Consider the following 17,548-nt stretch of genomic DNA (forward strand, 5'->3'; position numbering starts at 1 on the left):
AAATAGACAAATAATAGTATGAGTACGATTTAAATCGTATATCTGTTGCTAGCAAGACAGCGACAAAATACGTTGCATAACAATGTAGCCCAAGCTTATATCTTATGAAATATACGGAAGAGATACGGACTTAGAAAAAACAGAAATGTTGTTCTTTGTGGAATATTGATGAAATTCTATGTATTTTAGCCCGCAAACTTTCTTCAAACAAAAACAGCGCCATCTAGTATCGAGTTCTGTAATTATCTCTTTGTTTATGGATTTGAAGTAAGACCGCCACGCATGCAATACATTATGACTGGGGATTCCCCTATTCGTCGACGCTGAATATGAGGCGACGACAATCACTGTCAAACGTGTTCACTATTACTCTGACTCTGGTAACGTGACTTCCTGGTAACGTGTTAGGTAGGAAAAGCAGTAAAAAAGTGCATATTAAGGGAGCAGATTTGAAATAATATTTATACTTAACAAGAAATAATTAAAGGTAAGTGGATTTTTGAATGATACAATTATATCATGATCACTTAACAATTTTAACTTAAAATTAGATGTATTATTACAAGCTTTTATTTAGCTTGCTTTATGTAAATAAAAGTATGTAGGTATGTTCGTATGTTGATGCAATTATCCTCAATCCTCAACCGACTGGGATAAAATTTTCCATACACGTTTATTTTGGATGATAGTGCATAGTTAGCTGAGAGTCGTCATTGGATAATAATGGTGGATAGCCTAAGATGTGTACTAGATATTTATTTTTAACATAATATGCGTAAGTACCTAATCGAATTAAAGAAGTTGCTGAGAAAAATACAGAACAATACGATAATAACTAGCGTCTGCGTTTAATCCTCCGAGGAGATGTAATTTTACAAAGGTTTTTTGTATTTATTTTATTATTTTTTTAATAAATTTATTGTAAATAACAAGAAATAATCATTGTAAAAAAATAGGCACTCTATTGTTGAATTTTCGTCAGACCAACTAATCATCGTTCATTTTTTTAGGTTCAATGGGGAGACCTAAAGATTTACGCATATGGGAGCACTACCGTACTTTACCAAAAAAGTCTGTTTCTTGCAAGCTTTGTAATAAGGTCTACAAATTCAGTAATGCTGCCAAAATGCTTCAACATCTTATCACTTGTCCAAAATCTCCAGAAACATTAAAAGACTCTATGAAACTTATAAAAGATAGCTCGTCCAAAACCAAAATGTCTGGACTGTCAGAGATAGAGACAAATGATTCTTTTATAAGCCCCTCGTCGTCTGCTAACACTACAATAAATGCTGAGTTTCAAGACACCAATGATCATATAAAAACAGAATTAGCGAGAGCTATATTTGTAACAGGGACGCCATTATCGATGGTGCAACATCCTTTATGGATACAATTTTTCGAAAAATTGCAACCAAAATTTAAAATACCTTCACGTAAAGCTTTAGCGACAAAATACTTAGATAAAATATATAGAGAAATGCGTTTTGAGTTAAATGAGGAACTAAATGCTTGTAGTTACTTACACCTTCAGTGCGATGGCTGGTCTAATTTAAGAAATGAAGGAATAATAAACTTTCTTATATCAAAACCTCAACCTGCATACGTTAAAAGTTTGAATACAGAAAGTAATCCTCACACTAGTGAATACCTTAGCCAAGAAGTTGAAAAAGTAATGAAAGTGTATGGAGCAAATAAGTTTCTTGTACTTATTGGCGATAACGCTAGAAATATACAAAAGGCATTCGAATTAACAAAACTCAAATATCCACATGTTGTTCCTCTCGGTTATCACATATCCGTTAGGACATATCCTTAACTTGTTGTGCCAAGATATTGTAAAGATACAAGAAGTAACTGTGTTTATTATGCAAGCCATAAATATAATAAAAACTGTTAAAAGGAGTCAACGATTAAGTTCCTTGTTGATAAAATCAAGGCAGGGTGAAGATTCTACACAAACACTAAAATTGCCTTGTGCTACAAGATGGGGAAGTCATGTTACTTCGTTAAAAAGTTTGAAAGCAAATAAGATAGCTTTGCAAATATTAACAGTTAGAGAAGATGTGGTAATTTCAAGAGATATTAAAGATTTAATTCTTGATGATTTCTGGACGAAGACAGGGGAATTTATAAGTATTTTGTAACCATTCACTGACAGCATATTTTACTTAGAGAGCGACCAGAATCGTTTGCATCGCACATACTTTACATTTAGAGATGTACAAGCTAAATACGTTTTGCATTAAATGAGATTTCGACATTGAGCGAAGAAAGCAAACAGCAGATTCTAACATCAGTATCTTCAAGATGCAATATGGCAATGAGGCCAATTTTATATTCTAGACCCCAGGACTCTAGGAGTCGAACTTACTCAAGAGGAAGAACTTAAGGGTATGGAGTTTATCTACAATTTAATCCAACACTTAAGTTTGTCAAATGTAATTGCAGATTTGGCGTGTTATAAAGCTAAAGAAAACTTTTGGGCCAGAGGATTTGTATGGAGCTCATTAGATAGCATTGAGCCCCTAATATGGTGGAAAGGTATTTGTGGTTCCACTGAGTTAAGCAAAGTAATATTCTATCAGCTCCCTGTAATCGGCAGCCACTGAGCGTTCCTTTAGTATCCAAGGCTACATACATAATAACAAAAGAAATCGACTTACAACTGAAAGAACTGAAAAATTTCATTCATTTGTTATTGGAATCTTAAACATAAAGCTGAATGCGAGGACATTCAGTTTAATGAAGAAAATACCTTAGAAGCTTTCATTGAGCATAAATGAACATAACAGTTTAGACGAAATAGAGCCTATCGAACCTATACAATTCATCGCTTGTAATAACTCTGAATCTGACAGTGATTGACTGTAGTTTTACATTTTACTTTCATCTCTTTCTTAATAAACTCAAAATCAAATTAAAAGTTTTTTATTCTGTAGGCTGCATAATAATATTGTCTATGTCCAGTATAGTGGACGTCTTGCGGCTGAATGACGATGATGAAGTACAAAATATCCAAAAATTTGGGTGTTTATGGGGTTTAAACCCAATAAACCCAAAACACCCGGTTTTTACCCACCAGACTTTAAACCCACCCAGGTGGATTGCCCATCTCTAGTCACATTACTTAGATATCATTTACCAAGTATACGTCAATAAATATTAAACATAACCAAGTAGACACGTCCTATAGACGTATCAATTAACGCGACCTTCATGTATTACACTGAAAAACTCATAACACGAAGTAGGTGTTCCATAGTATTGTTAAAACAGAATTAATTGGACGAATTTTGATAAAATGACTAATTAATACTTAAAATTCCTTTCTTGGTGTAACTGGAAATAGACTGAAACTGAATAACAAAAAGACACTTGAGAGATGGGTTCAAATCCTATCGTAAGGTATTTTTTCAATCTATTCATAATTTAAACTACATGGATTGGTGACCCATTTTAGCCGTTAATATTTTTGATATAACGTTATCATTGGCAACCTGGAATTTCGATTATATCTTCAGCAACACAAACAAGTTATTTTTTGACAGAGATTGCAATTTTAGCAAATGTTTATGATATTATAATATTTGAGATTTATAACTGAGATGGGTACGTCGTTTGAGACATTGAAAATATCATCATTGTTCCAACGAACCGACTTAAAATAAACCACTACGATTTAATCGACAACAAAAACAACTTACACCCACGTACTTAATACTTCACAAACTGTAATATTAGGGTCGTGTATTTTCATAAAAATATAATACCTAATCTACTAGCTAAGTTTATCCAACCCTGTTCGTGCAACACGAAACAATTTGCTAATATATACCTATCTTTCTGATGAATATACAAACTAACTAAACACAAATTAATCTAATGCAGAATTAATGACACAACGAGATTAATAGTGACGTACATTTCAGTTGATTAACATCTGATTTTCAATTTTACAATGGAAAATTAATATGAGATACATACAAATTTATGAAAAATAAACAAAAAAAAAGGGAGGCGATATTTACCGAGTATGTGTAGTGCTAATTATCAAATCATAAATCTCTTAATAAGGAAACTATTTTCTTACTGCATATATGCATTAACATAGATATAACTCAATCAAATACCAAATATCCAAATGACCAAATATCCAGTACCTGAATATTTGGTCATTGACCTACAATAGGTCAATGCATTCCGTTCTAAGATTATGTACTTACAGAGCCAATAGTCTATAATCTTAACATCTGTTTTATAAAGGGTTAATTCACTTTAGTTAGCAAAAATTGAAGGGAAATAAACCCCTTATTTCCTCTGCCCAGTAATTGTACATGATTCTATAATAAATAAAAAATTAATAACGGTTGATTTATTTGGCACTTAAAATCAATCATCCACTATGTCCCAACATTTTGGTTACGTAATAGTACGTACACATATTCTTTTATTTATGACTATAAACCCATTTTGTATTTTTGTAGGTAAATACATAAAAAAATACACTCAACTAACAAAGCTGAGTTATGCTATGGCTGTTATAGTAAAAACCATTGTGTTTATACATGTTTGGAATCGCCGATTGTTATCATTTTCCAAGTGAGTCACAGGTTTAATTTAAATACCGTATATAATGAACCTCATGTAAAAAATATAGCTATTATGTATTTTACCTTTGACAAAAATATAGGTAGAAATCAATAAGTAAATATAATAATAATGTAATTAAATACAGATTGAGAAAATTTGTTGTTCTCTATGGTAGATTATGTACCATAGATGTAATATTGCGTGTCAATTGTTACTATAAACCTTGTATCTAATATGAGAGCAAAAACAACTAAATACACTAACGTAATGCCTATTGATTACCAACTACAATGAACTAGTAAACCTTGGTCGGTGTAATGACGTAGTTATATTAGCAAAACGTGCACTATCAATAACAGTTATATGTGTTTTAGTTTTGTAATTATATCTTCAATACATGTATCATCAATATTGCAGTATTTGTCATATATAAAAATTGTGAGAACTACACATTAATACGTCAGTATAAATTTAGATATTAGATGCACTTAACCATTTTGAATTCGTCTCAATATGAATTTTATTGTTTCTGTATCTAATTTATTATGAATATTTAATCGGAGTAGATAAAAATGTTAATCGATCGATCAATTCGATCTCACATTGAAATCTTTCAAACAGGTAATTGAAAATACTAAGTGAATTGCTCGACGTTCAAATAATAATAGACGTTATGGAATTATTACATTATCTAAATACAAAATGAAAATATTGCATAACAATTTCTTTTTTTCTTTCAGTAGTCTTTGTTAATTGTCTTACAATAAGTAAGATTTACATATACAAAACAGAATATGTATTTATCAACATTTTTAAAGTAGATACTTAGGTAGATAATTTTATTCATTCATTTATAATTCATTACATATACAAAATTTCTTCATTTATAAATTTACTAGTTGTAATATCCAAAACTTTACTCGCGCGTCAAAGCATAAAAGTATAGTACATCTAATTTTATGTTAATCTAAGTTGTGATCCATTTATTCGTATATAAAAATTTCATTCAAATTCATCTAACTACTTATGCGTGATGGAATAACGAACAATCAAACATATAATGTACAGTTATCTTCAAAAATTTTACATTAGATGGATTAGTAAGGATATTTCGCATATTTGCGCATACGTATAGACCGTGAATAAAAGGTTACACTTGCCCTATATTAGATCGTGAACGAAGGTGTTGGTTTCCGCTTGCCCTACAAAGCTAGCACCAATCGATAGCAGATAGCCTGAATGGGTCGACGGCCTTATACAACCTTAAAACCCCATAACGATGCTATTACAGAATTGGTACGAATTGAATTAGTCATTGTTAGATGTCATTGTTAGGTTAATGATTTATTAATTTCTGAAAGATTCCGTACCGACGTCTCGATTTAAAGGTCAACTAATCGATACATCTATGTAGCATCTGTGTTTAGTACACTATAGGAATATTTTTCGTTCTATCAGCATTTTTTATATAACTTTTAATTGCAAATTCATTATTTGCAATTTAAACAACCCATCTGATGGCAAGTGGTAACCATCATCTATGTCTATAGACAAAAACAACAGCATGGACAATACAGAATACCTTTACTATCACGCCCAAAATTTACACATGTGTTGCCTTTCTTAAAAGTCAAGATGTTATGCCTCTATATTCTATAATTTGACTGCCATATACCACGCTTCATACCAAAACAAAGCCATACAGGTACAAATAGCTGCTTTTTGGCAGAAACACGAATAGGACTCATGCAGACAACTTTTATGCAAATTCAATTACCATGAAAATATTAAATACCATATTTGTTCATGTCCATAAATCCAATAGTCAACGATAGTTACCACTTTTTATCAACTAGACCGTCAGCTTATTTACCATCCCATGTTGCATAAAAAATATTATGCCCAAACTAGATCAAGACTTTCTCCTAGTGAATTGTAAAGAAAATGTGTATAATTTCTCTTTAACTTGTACATCGTTAATCTTATCGTTATGATTAATCTTTGAGAGATTGGCAACAGCATCTCTCTTAAAACATTACCAAAACCAGAACAAAAAAGTCAAGTTGACAACCGTAGTTAGGTTGGTAATAACAACCCACTAGCATGGCAACTACTGGCAAAACCCCCAAATAGGAGATCTGTGTTCAACAGTAGATAATGACTGATCTGATGATGATGAACAAACAGATAAATCCACTCTTAATTACTGTTAGATAATTTTTATGTAATGAATGTAATTATTCTAAATGCACATAATAATTACGCGTCTAACTTACTTTTAATAATACCAAGGATTTATATAACGCACAAACCACAAGATCAACAGGTTTTATGGTCTGCATTACAAGTATATGTTGAATTAATATTCAATACATTTATATCTTGTGCATTATAAGTCAGACTTATTATAATCTCCCACTCATAAAGTAGATGTTGCAGGGTTGTGTTTCACTTTGAAGGATGTGGTATAGCAGTAAAATTACAGGGTAAGGTGACATAACACTATGGTCTTTAGGAATAGCATTAGAGATACCATGGGTATCACAATGTATTTTGTGATATACATGGTACTTTTCAAGGCCATAGACAACGGTTACTACTTGCTTGTTTGCCTTTCGAGACTAAAATCTAAAAAAAAAAGTTTTTTTACTGATAACTGGTAAAGTTTTAGGTAAGAATAAAATATTTGTCTATGCTCTCTAATATACACTCATAAAACAAAGATAAACAGAGATTAACAACAACGGTCAGAACGAGGTCGTCTGTAATACAAAAAGAGTTAACGTTACTTAGCTGTCATTATATTTTTGCTTTTGTCTTGTTGCGTTGTCGGTTTGCTCAAAAAATTTTCACTCATTTGTAGTATAATATTGTTAAAAAAAATCCTTCTTTTGCCAATATAAACGTAACATTATAATTAGCGACATATTTACTTTTGACAACAGGGTTTGTCATCACCCGAAAGAGTTATATGGCTACCATAACCCGAACACAACATTCGGACTTTGTAAAATAAAAGGTCCTCTCTAGATTTTGATATAATTAGACTTTTGTTAATATACTATACATATAGCTTCCAAGTTTTTAGTGTAAAAGACACTTGTTATAGGTACATGAAAAAGCCAAAGTTAATTGGTTCATAAGACGTTTACTGCTACAATTTAGCGATGGCTTACCCTATGACAAATGTTTCATTATTACCATGTTTCATTGGCTTCCGAGAAATTACTACGTCAATTTTAATGGAATTAAATATAAATAGTTATGGCACAAACTATAAATTTTGCTGCTGTATCTGTCAAGTCCAAGAATATAACATGGGATGAAAAGTTAATATTTTTCAAAATAAAATTTATACACAACACAAATATATAAACTTATTATGACATAAACATTTCAAAATAAACACTCTCAAATCTCAACTCTGGAAGTTTTTACAGCATTGCGTTAAACAATGTTAATTTAAAGAGCTGACCAAGTTCTTTGAAGCGTAACTAAAGTCTTATGTAAAAAGTTAGTGTTAAAATTAGTCGATGTCTCATAGACAGACTATTGGACGCCAATCTCCCATTATAGCTAACATTCATAGTACACATTATACCCTCACGACTATTTCGCATTGAGTGAAATACGGCTGAAAGTGTCCAAAACTTGGAATCAAGCCAAACCCACGGAAGTAAAAGTACTGGAAGGGAAGAAAGTTATTCTGTCACCAATAAGGGACAAATTACGTTCGCCCAATGAAGTAAACGCGATTCAGAATACCTGTACTGAATCGTGTTTTACTACGGAAGCTTATACTAGCTAGTTCTAACTATTTTATAGGTTACGTATCAATCTGTCGCATAATTGAAAAGAAAGCCACTAAAAATGTCGTGCAATATAGTTAGTTACTCGCGTAACTTATTCTGCTATTACATTTATGATTAACTTTTTACATAACTACTACTTTATTATATTGAAGGTATTAGTCTTGCTTCTAAATTCTTATAACCTTGTTTAGGTACCATACTAACGTATTTAAATTTTGAAATTGTCCCTATATAGTTACATAGTTTTTTCTTCTTTTTTTTAAATATAGAATTGTAGTACTGACTTAAAAAAGCTGTTTAAATACAGATTATTTTATTCTATTCTATTTTTATTATTACACATGACAAAAATAGAATGGAGAACTGGCTTCATCTTTCTATGTCATTTTACAAATTGTGATATCTAACTGGTTTCTATTTAAAATCTATGTGAATATTATGCTGTTTTATTATCTCAATTTTAATACATTTCAGATAAAATTAAAATTTATTGAATTAAAAGTTTTACATGAAATTTTATTCAGACTCACTAAATATAACCATGCCACTTCGGTTGATAATATATTAATGTGTTTGAGCTCAAAAGATTTATAGATCAGATCCTTCCTTCTCGGTTCATGTTCTGTTGGCTGTGGAATGCCAACAAATGTGAATATATACATCATGCGGTTAGACAAGAAACTGTTAGCCAATAGAACTTATCAGCTAATATAGTAAATGTATCGGAGAAATAAAATCCAAGATTTGTCATTTAAAAGACTTGCTAGGTCATTCTCGATTTCATCACATAGCTGACTCGATTAACCATAGAAGGGAAAACCTCGATTTCTCTTTAGTGCTAAATAATTGGATAGTCAAATTCTAAAACCTAAATGCCTAGTATTATATACAATTTATCTTGTTTATAGTCTTTTCAACCGACTTCAAAAAGATGGAGCTATTCATTTTTTTTTTAAATTTCTCACCTCATAACGCCGTCAGTAGTAAACCGATTTGGTTCTTTTTATCTGAAAAGATATATGTACTTACAGATTGGTCCCATATAAATTTTTACAAAATTGGTTCAGTGGTTTAATGTTTAAGTTAAAATAACTGGTTTTGTTACAATTGAAGTCAGTTTTTTTTAGTGGAACACAATCTTAATTTCTCATATATAGTTCTCCCTAATTATATATTCTATGTATCTTGTCAAGAAGAACCAAAAATATACAGACTTATGGAGATATGTTTTGCTCAAAAACAACAACCAGACAAACCGACATAATTTGGTACATATATAAATAAGGAAATAACAAATTCTAAAATAACAAGATAAATAGTATTTGGAGAATACAATGTAACTAGTCAAATAAGAACATCCAGATCTGAGTCAATTTAAACCAAATTGCATCATACACGCACATGTAACATGGTCTTTATACTTTTGATTAAATAATAAAGCTTACCAAGTACTTAATTAAATACAAATAGTAGGTAGTTGCTAAAGACATGTCATTATCTAAAATCACTCCTACACGTGATAGTAATTTAAGCTGATTTTACTATAGGTATGACTAATCCTCATGACACACATGTCGAGTCATTGTATCCGTGGATCGAGGTTTAGACCCAATAAGGCACATTTCGATTACCGTAGGCGTGCCGTTCTATTCTTGTTCTAACCGAAGCAATTAATATTAATACCTTGAAGTCTAGGCAAAAGATAAAGCTACAGGGTCACCTTTATATAATTAACAGAATTTTACAGTTTTAAAAATTTTGGCGAGCGACTTGATAGACAATATTAATATATATATATATATATATATATATATATATATATATATATATATATATATATATATATATATATATATATATATATATGTTAGTAAACCCTATCGATCGCAAAGAGAATTATGAAAATCTGTTCAAAATTGGAGGAGATTTCGCATAAAATAAACACAAAAGGACATAGGGGCGAAATGGGAATCTTTCGGTAATTGCTTAAATTAAAAAATCCTTATTGTATGGATACATGTTCATAGACAAACAAGTAAAATCTTATCAAAAATATTTTTATACAATTAAATCTAAAAAGTACCTAAAACATATTAAAACTACTGCCATGTTACAAAAAAAAAAAAACATAGACACTATTCCAATTTGTCGCTGTTTGGATCCTTAGTTTCTAATAAATGTGATGTGTGTAAACAATTCGACCAATCTGTCAAGCTACCATTATTCAGTTTTGGTTATTATATACTGTATTTAAATTTCAATGTTGAATAAATATCCAAAATTCAATCTTTTTACAATTATAAAACCTAAACTTCGCCTGGCTGATTTTCACATTTGTGTTTTAATAATTCAGCCTACCAAAGAAAAATAAACCAATATATTACCATCGGAGGCTTGGGCATTGATTAGTACATTATATTGATTTCATAAAACCATTACGTCTACAATAGACACTTTCCAACTATTTATAGATCAATGTCAAACCACCACACACAATTATTTAGAAAGCAAACGACTCGATAAAGTTTCCACATTCCACATATGTCCGAGTATTTATAGTTATATTATTTCTTTTTTATGCTACTAGCTTTTTTCCCGTTACTTCGTAAACGTGGTGTTTATAAGTAGTAAAACCAATAAAATTTACCACTCATCTAGAAGTGGTATTAAAATAAAACATATACCAGATTTTAAGTTAGTTTATCTTCCGGAATACTACTGCGAATACTACATTCCATTTGGTGCTGTAAATTTTGCGTGATACCGGAACAAACAGACAGTCAGACAAAATTTCTATTAATCTTATCAAGACCTCAAATATTGTTTTTTCTTAAATATCCCCCATATAGAGACGTCGTATAGTTACACCTTTTTATATTAGTAAGATAAGAAGACTATCAACCAACCCGATAAACGGTGAGGGCCTCGTACAAGCAAACGCTGTGTAAAGCCATCCTGTGGGAATGGTAGAATGACGATCTCAGAATTTATGACGAAAATGGGAAAAACCTGTATTCAGCAGTGGATGATGGAGTAGTTGAAGTAATGATACGAAAATATGTTTGTACTATTATATTTAAAAAATAAGACAAATTGTTTACGAGTACAAAACTCACTCTTTTTCTGATAAATATCTAATGTAAGAAATCTACCTCATAATACTATGCATGTGCAATGTCATTGATTACAAGTTTATATAATCTACCATTTTCAATTACTTATGGTTTGTTTCGCGGTGGAAATACAATACTAACCTACTATTTTGTCATAAAAAAATAATAGAATTGCAATGGATAAATAAAAGTCCGTGTACGTTTGCCGAATATTGGGAACAGTAGGGAATTATATATCTCCGTCAGTATTCTACGACTATGACGATATAAGATATAAAATTCAGAAAATTCCACGGTTCCATTTATCGATAGCAAAACATTAAATAACATAGGCATTTCTTCTACATTGTGAATTAGAGCGATCTCATTGTAACTGGTACGTACTTAACTACCACAGTTAGTTCTTGGAGCGTAAATAACCAATCGGTGTGGCCATTACACTGCTTCCTACTAAGGCCGCCACTGACGTGCCGGTCAAATTGCACGACTAGCCTTTTTACTTAGCACTTACGAATGAAGATTGTTAATGCATACTAGCTTTTACAGTTAAGAATATTTACTTCATTGACAACAATCTCTAGTAACATCCTCCCATTATAATCATTATATAATACATTTGTGTTGGTTTTTTAAAAATTAGATACTGAATATATCTAGTATTTTAGTACTTTTACATATTCCAAATTCGAAATTATGCATATTCCATATTCATGTTATGCGTGTTAGTTTTATTTTTCTTTTTAATTTACCAACCAGTTCAGCAAACATTTTTAGCTAAGAAGAAGTGGCATAAAAGAAACGTGGACTTTTTAAAATTGATATAACATTTTTGTACATATATAGTCAAATCTTAGATTACAGTTGGATATAGTGTAGGACATGTACGAGTACACTTGATTATTTAAAATAGTTACATACTGGTCAAATAATACCAAGCATGTTGATAATTATAATGACAAAATTACAAAAATATTATGGTTTCTATTATGGTGCATTACACTCTATTATAATGTAATTTAGGTATTTTTTTTTATTGACAAATGTGAAACTTAGTACTTGAACAGTTCAAGTAAATGTCATAAACTTTCATATACACGGATACCTATATAATTAGGATGAAGAAGGATATGGTCTAGTTTTTATCGTGATTATCTAGATGAAGTCGCGAGAAAAACTAGTTATGCATTAATTCTAATATCAATATGCTTACTATCTGGACGCATTACGCATTTAATATGAATGACAAATATCAAATTGCAATGTTACTAATATTGCTCTAGATCGGTATCGGTTTACATTACAATCATACTCGTATTCTAACAGTTAAAGAAACTATTTGTTTGCCGTAACAAAATAACCAACAAAAGAAAGGCTAGCCTTTCCGCACGATCTATACAAATTGAACAATCGATTCTGATTCGGAACGTGACTAAAATCGAATCTGATTCGTATGCCAGTGAAATTTGTTGAACATTTTATGGTTAACTAACAATAAATCATTAATTAATACCATAAAGTTTGGAAGTTAAAATTTTTAATAAAAAATTACAAACTTTTAAATAAACAGTGTACCTAATAGGGTTTAATATTTAATCAGATGTGTCTACAATTGACACACATGCAGGAAATATAAAGACTATCTGTTTCCCACGACTTTGCCGTGTAAATCAGAATATAAAGTATCCTATGTGTTAAATTAAAATATAATCTGCCTGTTTACTTACTTTTATTAAAAATCGTTTAGCCGTAAAGCGATTGAGTAACAAACATACAAATATCTGTACAAACATTTATAATTATGATATTAAAATTTGGCATAAATTTATATAACTCAACAATAAAATATAACTATAACCCTAAATAGATAAATGTATTAAATAAATTCTTTCAATAAATATATCACATAAATATACAAGTAGCGACTCATCAAACGTCGTTTGACGTAGTCGTCAAACGGACAATAATTTTACACTACGTTGACCTTTTGCGAGACATAGAATCATCGCGGATCATGATCCATCCAAATTATAGATTCGATTAATATATATACACACGTTAGACATAGTATTTATCGCGTTTTGTAATTTGGTTTTACTTATTCCATCGATAGTAATTACTGTACAGATATTTTATGGTGTTTTTATGTTTACAACTGCCACTATTCTAGTATCTGAGATTAATACTGTTATATACATAATAAACATTTGCATTTTCCTTCATTACAGATTGCATCACACTGTTTGGATTGGAAAAGTGGACTGAACATTTCGGTAAGAGATTCTTCTAAAGTCACTCCGATATTCTCTATAAATAATCTTAGAGGTACATCGCTGATACCTAAGTGACGTAGTCACGTATTGGACATCCGTCCGGTGTCTCTATATTGGTCATAACTTTTTATAAGTGTATCCGTTGCTTTCGTCGTCCACGAAAATAGTCCCGAATTCTATAGAACTATCATTGCTTCAATAATTCGTATGTAAATTGCGTATATTTAAATTGTATATTTAAACTACAAATTTAAGATTTAAGTAGACATAGGTGTATTTCCTAACTAATATTTTAAATTAACGTATTTTAACAGAAATAACTTAACCCACAAAGTTTTGTATGTTGAGTCCTTTCTGGTACATATAGGAATCATCATAAAACGTAGTATGCACATAGTATTTTATACGATTAATCAAAACATCCAGGGGGGTTTACTATGAAATGAAATTCCAAATTTTTTATCTCAACTTTGTATTGAACAATATTTGTTTGTACCGAAATGGGCCCAGTAAATGGAGCTTAACATTTTGTTCGTCGTAAATCCTAGAGTAATAGTCCAAAGGAACGATATTTTAATATTTTTAAATGGCATGTATAATGTATTTTTTTGTATTTTTGTTGTATTTGTGTTCCGTATAACCTCGAAATTACGGAAAATATTTCATGGTAGGCACTCCGGTCACACGGACTAAGTCGTGCGTACAACTAATATCAAATGTAAATCACATGTCGACATGCATTTAATTTCAGTATTGCATGTACTAGTACGTATCCTTCAGTAAATTTACGTAAGTTTTTAAGCTTGAATGAATATTGAGTTATATGAATAAAAACTTTCTGAATGAAGCTCTTATGCCTAATAGGTATCTGTATAAACATTTATAGAAACGTATTCTTACAATTTCTACTAGTATATAATACTAAACCTTAAAAATGACTTTATTTGTCACCTTTTGGCGCCTTAATCTACCTCTAAATTTATATTTTTTTATTTGACATCACAGCAAAATCATTACTCTAATAACCAATATGATCTAAATTTCTAATAATTTAAGTCAAAATTATTATAAATACAGTTTGTGATGGTTCATGATACCAATATTATGAAACTATTAAAATATAAGGTAAAGTAGAATGACGACACAGGCAAAAATTTTGTAAATGGTTACATTTTATCCCGGCTATTCAAATTATGTCTGTCACGCGGACGAAGTCACGGGTAAAACCTAGTGCGTTATCATGAATGAATGTTTTTTTTTATGGATTATAATGGCATGGTAATCCCGCCTGTGCTATCGGTATACACTGGCGGAGCACTAGTGAGGGATGATTGGTGAAGATAAAAAGGCAGGTCAGTTAGTCCATCGTGACGAATTTAACGATAAATTAGTCACGATAGTTTCCGGAGGGAACAGCAGGTCAACCTCCAGTTGACCTGCTAGGGTATATTGATAGCAATGGGGACTAACCTCCCCATTACTAACAATCCCTTCCCCCCTGAATGAATGGTTGAATGAGCTAATAAGTATTAAGATTATTATTAACGTACATTAATGGTAACGATGTATCGAATGCAACGCTGGATGACCAGTTGTGCAATATGAGGTCGATGCCACCACCACCTCACCATTACCACAATGACCGAACTAAACTTTAGTTCATATTCACACATAAACGGTAAACACATAAATGTAATCACGTGTTTTCTGAATACAGGTAGGTAAGTACTTTTACTTTTTTTAAATTACAATTTAATTTCTGTAAATTTATGGTTACGGCATCTCCATTTCTTTTTATGAATATGTTTTCGAAATTCCAACTTTTGCAAAAATAAGTTTCTTAAGCAATTTAGAAACTTATGGATATAATAAACTGATGGCACACCTGATGGAAAGTTGTCTATAACCATGGAGGTAATATCGTAATATTCGTGCATCGTCAATCCTGAAGATTAAGATTCCAAAGCTACCCAAAAAACTTTAGTACAGTTTCCTTCTATTACATTAATATTCTAAGATTGTCTTATGTATGTTGCGTGTGTAAACACATCAAATTCAAAATTTTATGAGTTATAAATTCACCGTGAAAACTTTTCAATTAAATAAGTACCTACAAATCGAAATACCAATTGAGTACGATTGGTGTGGCTTGCGAAACTCTCAGAACTGAAGTATTGAATGAAAAAAAAGTAAACTCCAAGGCCAGTGAATTATGCAAATGTGGCCAATGTGTGTTTTCGTTCTATTTCATCCAAGCCAATGCACAAATGGATCGGTATTGGCTAAATGCCGTTGATTCTTGCGCGAGCGCAACGTCGCGCTGCTGGGTGAAATGCCTTCGAATCAATTTTTTTTTTTTATTGTAGATCGTGCACGTTAGAACACAATACGTTTAATTACAGAACTCACGAGAATTTGAATTGCTTTGTTGTTTTGTTTAGCACGAATACGCGGGGACTAGATCGTCGCATAGATGATATGCTTGATAGATCGCACTAAATTAGCGAAGAAGTCGCGTAACGTTACGACGTCAATCTACACACAAAAAAATAAAGTCGAATTATGAATCTTCAGAGAATTGTCAATAAACTATCAATAAGACATCAGATGACATAATACTGAGAGAAGCATGCATCAGTTGATACAGGACTATGGTACGCGGCATTATTAAAATTAAATCTATTCCCAGCAGGATTTTTTTTTCTTTAATGAAGGATAATGGAATGGTGACCCCGCCTGCGCTATCGGTATACACTGGCGGGGCACCAGTGAGTGATGATAAGTGAAAATGAAGCAGATCAGTTAGCCCATCGTGACAAATTCACCAATGAATCAATCACGATGGTTTTCAGGGGAACCGCGAGGAGGTCGACCTGACAGGGTATATTGCTAGTAATAGTTGCTAATCCCCATTACTAACAGTCCCTTTCTCCCTATCCCAGCAGGGTTACATGTGGACTGATTAGATAGATCGAGAATCTTCTCAATTGTCAATTGAGAAGTAGATTTTATATTCTTTCAGATATAATACTTGAATGTTACGAGATCATTTTAATTAGGTATTTTATTACTTTTTATATAATTCATAATTAAAAGCATGAAAAAAAAATTAATACGGATATTGAATAAATAATCAGGTTTTAGTAATTAAGCGATTTAACAAACATTATTATAATCAAATGCGCAACATCCCTAACATCGACAATAGGTAATTTTATTAACAGTTCATTCACCCCTATAATATTTCTACACTTATTTGCGGCAATCTCTTCAAGAATAGCTGTTCTTTTATATTTATTGTCGGTACAGTTATCAATAATGCCGTTTATATCAGTCGTTGCATAATTCGTCGGTACCTGCTAACCAGTTGACCGGCGCGGGCGCAGGCAGTTGCCACCGATCGATGGACTTTGCCGGTTCAGGTCCAATTACGGGAATTAACAATTTTTAGCACTTTAATTATAATATAATAGGAAACATATTTAAATTAAATAACTACGCTTTTAGGTACAATATTAGAAAATATCAGCAAAGTTTGAATTTTGTAATATTATGAGATGAAACATACGTTCTATATTTTTGTGAATTGTACCTACGATGTCGTAATACTGACAATGTGTTTTGTGGTTATGTTATGAGTGAAAGTACAGTAGATTTACGCAAATAGCTCCGATAGGTATACCAAAAGTGGTGATTCTGTGTTAGCTAGAAACACATGTAAAAATTAAGATACCATACAGGGATCTTATAAAAGTATTAT

At 31.3% G+C, this 17,548-nt stretch overlaps 2 protein-coding genes across 2 annotated transcripts in view; both read left to right on the forward strand.

Annotated features, from left to right (window-relative positions):
* Positions 1-17,548, forward strand: part of LOC113521418 (rab11 family-interacting protein 4) — a 92,047-nt gene that overhangs the window by 16,495 nt on the left and 58,004 nt on the right. Inside the window, exon 2 of the mRNA XM_031912679.2 lies at positions 13,744-13,788. The gene's annotated coding sequence lies outside the window, so the exon portion shown is untranslated. The remainder of the gene's footprint in view (positions 1-13,743; positions 13,789-17,548) is intronic.
* On the forward strand, positions 176-2,291 carry LOC128201564 (uncharacterized). Its single transcript, XM_052898942.1, has 2 exons — positions 176-487; positions 1,011-2,291. Exon 2 carries the CDS (start codon positions 1,016-1,018, stop codon positions 1,817-1,819), a length of 804 nt encoding a protein of 267 aa, XP_052754902.1. The 5' UTR covers positions 176-487; positions 1,011-1,015; the 3' UTR covers positions 1,820-2,291.

This window comes from Galleria mellonella, unplaced genomic scaffold, assembly GCF_026898425.1.
Source record: "Galleria mellonella isolate WM207_F2 unplaced genomic scaffold, CSIRO_AGI_GalMel_v1 utg55, whole genome shotgun sequence".
In the NCBI taxonomy this organism is placed as follows: Eukaryota; Metazoa; Arthropoda; class Insecta; order Lepidoptera; family Pyralidae; genus Galleria; species Galleria mellonella.

What these genes read in the sequence shown, in the direction of transcription:
- LOC128201564 (XM_052898942.1), top strand. Translation starts at nt 1,016, where the DNA reads ATGGGGAGACCTAAAGATTTACGCATATGGGAGCACTACCGTACTTTA.